Consider the following 6000-nt stretch of genomic DNA (forward strand, 5'->3'; position numbering starts at 1 on the left):
TCTACAAGGTCTTGTAGGTCTTCATAGAACTGTTCAACTTCAGCTTCTTCAGCATTACTGGTTGGGGCATAGACTTGGATTACTGTGATATTCCAAGGTTTGCCTTGGAAATGAATAGAGATCATTCTGTCCTTTTTGAGATTGCATCCAAGTACTGCTTTTCGGACTCTTGTTTACTCTGATGGCTGCTCCGTTTCTTCTAAGGGATTCTTGCCCACAATAGTAGATATAATGGTCATCTGAGTTAAATTCATCCATTCCAGTCCATTTTATATTGCTGATTCCTAAAATGTCGGCATTCACTCTTGCCATCTCCTGTTTGATCATTTCCAATTTGCCTTGATTCATGGACCTAACATCCCAGGTTCCTATGCAGTATTGCTCTTTACAGCATTGGACTTTGCTTCCATCACCAGTCACATCTATAACTGGGTATTGTTTTTGCTTCTACTGCATCTCTTCATTCTTTCTGGAGTTATTTCTCCACTGATTTCTGGTAGCATGTTTGGCACCTACCGACCTGGGGAGTCCATCTTTCAGTGTCCTGTCATTTTGCCTTTTCATACTGTTCATGGGGTTCTCAAGGCAAGAATGCTGAAGTGGTTTGCCATTCCCTTCTCCATTTATATATTGCTATGTAACAAATTGCTTCAAAACTTAGCAGCTTAAGACAGTGAACACTTATTATTTTATAGTTTCTGAGGACCAGAAATCCAGGAGCATCTTAGTTGGATGGTGGCAGTTTAGTTGCTAAGTTGTGTCCATCTCTTGTGACCCCATGGACTGTAGCCTGCCATGCTCCTCTGTCCACGGGATTTCCCAGGCAAGCATACTGGAGTGGGTTGCTGTTTCCTTCTCTAGGGGATCTTCTCGACCCAGGAATAGAACCCAGGTGTCTTGCATTGCAGGCAGATTCTTCACTGAGTGAGCTACGAGGGAAGCCTTAGTTGGATACTTATGTCTAGTAGTCTCCCTAGTAAGGTTACAGTCAGTTTGTCAGCTAGTTTGCAGTCATTTTAGGGACACAAAAGTCCATTTCAAAGCTTATGCATATGGTTGTTGGCAGGCTTTGGGTTCTTGTTGGTTTTGGCAAAAGGCTTAGATCTCACCAAGTGGACTTCCATAAGGGCTATTCACAACGTGGTAGCTTGCTTTCCTCAGAATGAGAAATGCAATGCAAGAAAGAGTGTGTTGAAGACAGAAGCCAGTGTCTTTTCTATATCCTATTCTCAGAAGGGACATATCATTACTTCTGCCAAGTGCTGTCAGTCATACAGAATAATCCAATTACAAAGTGGGAGGAGCCTACACAAATTTATGAATACCAGGAAATAGGGATCATTCAGGGCCATTTGAGGGGCTGACTACCACAGACTCATATAGAATTGTCCACCAAGAATGTCTTTCTCAGGAACTCTCTTTTCTTCCCAATTATTTTGGGTTACATTGTCCAAAAACATGAGCTAGTTCCTACCCCAAACAGTTGCTTGGGGAATGAATACCTGACTTGAGCTGGACCAATCAGTTCTTTGGATTTCTAGACATGGAACGCAGCAAGTCATGTTGTTCTTATTCAAGTGACCATACCTCTAAGATAAAAAACTTGAGAGCTATTGGTGGCCATATTTTCTACCCTGTAAAGAAAGTCAGCTTGTGTTGAGAAGAAAATTAATTTAAATTAATATGTATAGGAAAAAACTGGAGATCAGTGAGATGGCCATGAGAGCTAGTTATTTCTGAGGCTTAGCAATATGTATGCCTTCCTCATAGTTTGGTTGATACAGCAGTGTCTTTCCAGTAAACTCACCTTCAGCTAGTTTATTCTTTTTTAATCTTTTAAAATGGATTTTTATTGGAGTATAGTCATTTTATAATGTTGTTTTCGTTTCTGCTGTACAGCAAAGTGAATCAACTGTGTGTATATGTGTATCCCCACTTCTTTGGATTTCCTTCCAGTTAGGTCACCACAGAACTCTGAGTAGAGTTTTCTGTGCTATGCGTGCAGTAGGTTCTCATTAGTTTCTGTCTAAGCTAGTTTAAATTGGGTGTCTGTCAATTTCAGCCTGAAGTCCTAACTACTTCAAAACTGCTACAGTAATCCAGTTTTAAATCGTAAATGTCCTATCCTTCTTTAACTTGCAGGAATAATTTTCTTAATATAGTAAATATTTAAAACATTTCTATCCTCCGTCATATCTTTAGAAACTTCACATAGTATGTATGTGCAGTTAATTAAATGCTAATATTTTAATGCACTACTTTATTTTACACAGAAATCTAGCCATTAGGCAAGGACCATGAACAATATGGAGTATAGTAATAGTGCTTTAAGAGATATTCTAAAGTAAATGGTTATGTTTAAAATATCTATAAAGATTCTAATGAGTTTTATTGGCCTCATAGTTAATTTATTAACTGAATTTATTATCTGTTATTATAAACAAACTGTATAGATATACTATTGATGGTGGTGGTCTAAATTCAGTCATCTCTGAGCTTTAGCAGAATTTTTTTTCATATGGTATTTACTTTTAAATTAGGTTTCAATATAAGTATAGACCACAAACATTTATATTACACATAAAACATTATCACTCAGATAAGCAACTGCTATCAAGGTAATATTACTCAAAATCATTGAGTCTGTAAGCTCTTTCCATTCAGGTTTTCTTTTTGATTCTCATATCTATTTCAGATTATTAATGACATTGGAATTACACCTACAACCTTTGTTGACTAAGTTGTGATATCCGTTTTCCTCTTAATTTTTTATTAAAGACTGTTATCTCAGTGTTAGCAATGCAGGAAGGTGTTGCTTGCCCTACTAGGGAAAGCTGTTTGTGTTAGTAGCTAGCTGGATGGGGAGTTCTAAGTGATTACATTCTAAGCCAGACACATGTCCCAGTTATTTTGGTCTAGGTACTTTTAAGTTCCAGCCCTAACTGGTACATCACACTCTCTATAGTCAAAGTGGCTAATGAAGTATCTGGTGTTTTAAAAGAGTATAAGGCTAGGGATAGTGGTGAAGAGGCGAGGAAGGTGTTCCCCGATAGTTACCATGTTTTATGGAGAATATTCTCACTGGTATTTCTTCTTTTTACTTCTTTTCTAAAAACATTCTTTGGAAATCTTAGCTCTAATAAATCAAAGACCTTGAAAAGGAGATAGTATGAATTTCCAATATATATATTCTATTCTGTAGGTTATATATCAATTGATGCCATGAAGAAATTTCTTGGGGAGCTACATGACTTCATTCCTGGAAGTTCAGGTTATTTGGCATACCATGTTCAAAATGAAATTAACATGTCTGCAATAAAAAACAAATTAAAGAATAAGTATTAAGTTAAATATTGTCTTTCTATCTGGGCATTTATTTTCTGTAAACTATTACCAAAGATGTGCATATTTTTAAATTCTCCTCTTTGGGATAGGAGGTTGGGGGAATGGGGAAGAATTCTTTCTTCCTCAAAATGTACCTTTAGAAATTCAGAATCATTTTGGCTCTCTGTTTTTACATTTGGGAAGGCATTTTCCCCCAGCTTGTAAGGTTATGTCCACAAAATTCTGAGTACATATTTGTTATGGAGTGATTATCGATGAAACATACTTCATGAATTCTCAATGTCTCTCCCTCTGTCCGATATTCTTTTGACTTTAATGTTCTATTAACTATATATATATATATATATATATATATTTAAGTTTAATGCTGTAAATGATAAATTTTATGATTCTGGGCATCTTATTTTGATTAAAATCTCAGAATGTGATAGCTGAATTACTGTTTCTGGCTTGAAAAAATGTGTTAAGAAGTAAGTAATTCACAGTTCATTATATGAACAGTTTCTGATCAATGTATCAGAAGTGATTTCATGTAAACAAATGTTAAGTTTTCTGAAATGAACCAAAGGACCTTAGAGAATATTGGGTCCAACTTGTTTGTTTTTAATGAGGAAATGAAGGCCCTGACAAAGTGTTCTGCTTAGAGTGACTAACTGGAGGCTAAACCGGGACTGGAGCATGGTCCTCTTTTAGCTACTGTTTGAACCATAAGAGCATACTGTGACTGGCAAAGCAGTAGACTAAAAGGAGCCTGGGGTCCTGAGGACATTGTGGAGATACCTGCCACCCCAGCCCTGGGTTGCCTACCTCTAGACTTTCATGTGACCGAGAAAAATGTCTTCTTTGTTTAAGGCACTTTATTTTTGTGTCTCTTTCTGCCAGACTAACCATAAATGAGGCATAAGAACAGGCTACTGACCTTGTTTTATGGGAGATAATTGTATGGAAGATAACCAGTTCTTTACATCTGTAAAGTGTTAATCTTGAAGTTATAAAGGTGACCTTAACATAGCATGTCTTTTACATTTATAGCAGCTTTAGTTAAAAAAAAAATAGTTCTTTCAAATGGAGTATTTAGTTACAGTATTACTCAGCAATGTGGAAAACCTGAAAATAAACTCAGTGTTTAATAATTAATGAATAGAATGTACCTTAAAATCATATTTCATTGATTTAATGGACTAGCCATTTTTTCTCTTTAACGTCTTTATTAAGATACAATCACATACCACACAATTCACCCATTTAATGGGTACAACTTAATGGTTTGTAGTATAGTGACCGAGTTGTGCAACCATTACCACAGTCTAATTTAGCCCTTTTTCATCACCCTAGAGAGAAACCCCTTGCCTATTGGGCCAGCAGCCATGCCGCTCTACCACACCCACACCCCCTACTGGAGGCAGCCACCTGGTCTACTTTCCGTCTGTAGATTTGTCCATTCTGGACATGATTTGTACGTGGAGTCATGGAACACATGCTCTTCTGTGACAGACGTCTTTCACTTAGCATGATGTGGAGTTTATTCACATTACACTTTGAGGTATCAGTACTTTATTTTTATCACAAAGTAGTATTCTATTGTATGGACATTTAAGTAGAAAAAGATAGCTATTTTGCTTTGCCAGGCAAAGGGAGACACACTGGGTTTCTGCCTCAAAAAACTGTGTCTTCAGGAAGTTGTGTAGTTTTAAATACATACTTTAGATGAGAACAAGGACTAAAAATCAGTGATCTAATAAGCATCCATATCAGGAAACTAGAAAAAAATCACCAGCAACTCCTGAGAAAAATAGAAGGAAGAAATAATATAGATAAGAGGGGGAATTAATGAAATAAGAAACAAATCTATAATAGAAAGGGACAACAAATCAAGAAAATGTTTTCTTTGAAAAGACTAATTAAATTGATACATTCCTAGCAAGACTAGTTAAGAAAAAGAGAAAGAAGCACATAAAACCAGTATCAGAAATGAAGCCAAATGTTAAAAATGTTGAGAGAAATTTGACCAAACTTATGCCAGTAAGTTCAAGTATTTAAATGAGCTACCTAAATTCCTAGGAAATCTGTTTTACTAAATCTGACATGCAAAAAATAGGAAATATGATTAGTCCTCTAACTATAAAAATTACGAATTTACAAGATAAAAAGCTCCCTATAGCCCCATGAGTTACTGGTGTTGTGGTGCTGGCAAGCTATGTGCCTGCTTCCCCATCTCAGAAATGAAGAGAACAACGCAATGTCAGGGCTTCCTTGGTGGCTCAGTGGTAAAAGAGCCTCCCTGTCAGTGCAGAAGACAGAGATTCCACCTCTGATCCAGGAAGGCCCCACATGCCTTGGAGCAGCGAAGCTTGCGTGCCACGACTGTGAAGCCTGTGCCCTACAGCCTGGGCACCGCAGCTACTGAGCCCACGTACTAGTGCCTAGAGCCTGTGCTCCGCAGCCAGAGAAACCAGCACAACGAGAGACTGCAGAGCATCTCCTGCTTGCTGCAGCTAGAGGAAAGCCCTCGCAGCATGGAAGACCCAGCGCAGCCAGGAATTACATCATTAGACTTTAAAAGGTAGCGTAATGTCATAGGGAGTACTTTGAGGATTAAATTCTGATAGGAGTGCTTTGCATATGGCCTGGTAGTTGGCACATGCTCTCTGTTTG

The 6000-nt window shown here is 37.5% G+C and overlaps 1 protein-coding gene across 1 annotated transcript in view; it reads left to right on the plus strand.

Annotated features, from left to right (window-relative positions):
- The window catches only part of TERB2 (telomere repeat binding bouquet formation protein 2), a 38406-nt gene extending 35061 nt beyond the window's left edge, over positions 1 to 3345 (plus strand). The window contains exon 7 of the mRNA XM_027972214.1: positions 3203 to 3345. Coding sequence (XP_027828015.1) covers positions 3203 to 3345 — 143 coding nt within the window. The remainder of the gene's footprint in view (positions 1 to 3202) is intronic.
- The last annotated feature ends 2655 nt before the right edge of the window (positions 3346 to 6000 follow it).

The sequence above is a fragment of the Ovis aries genome, chromosome 7, assembly GCF_016772045.2.
Source record: "Ovis aries strain OAR_USU_Benz2616 breed Rambouillet chromosome 7, ARS-UI_Ramb_v3.0, whole genome shotgun sequence".
NCBI lineage: Eukaryota > Metazoa > Chordata > Mammalia > Artiodactyla > Bovidae > Ovis > Ovis aries.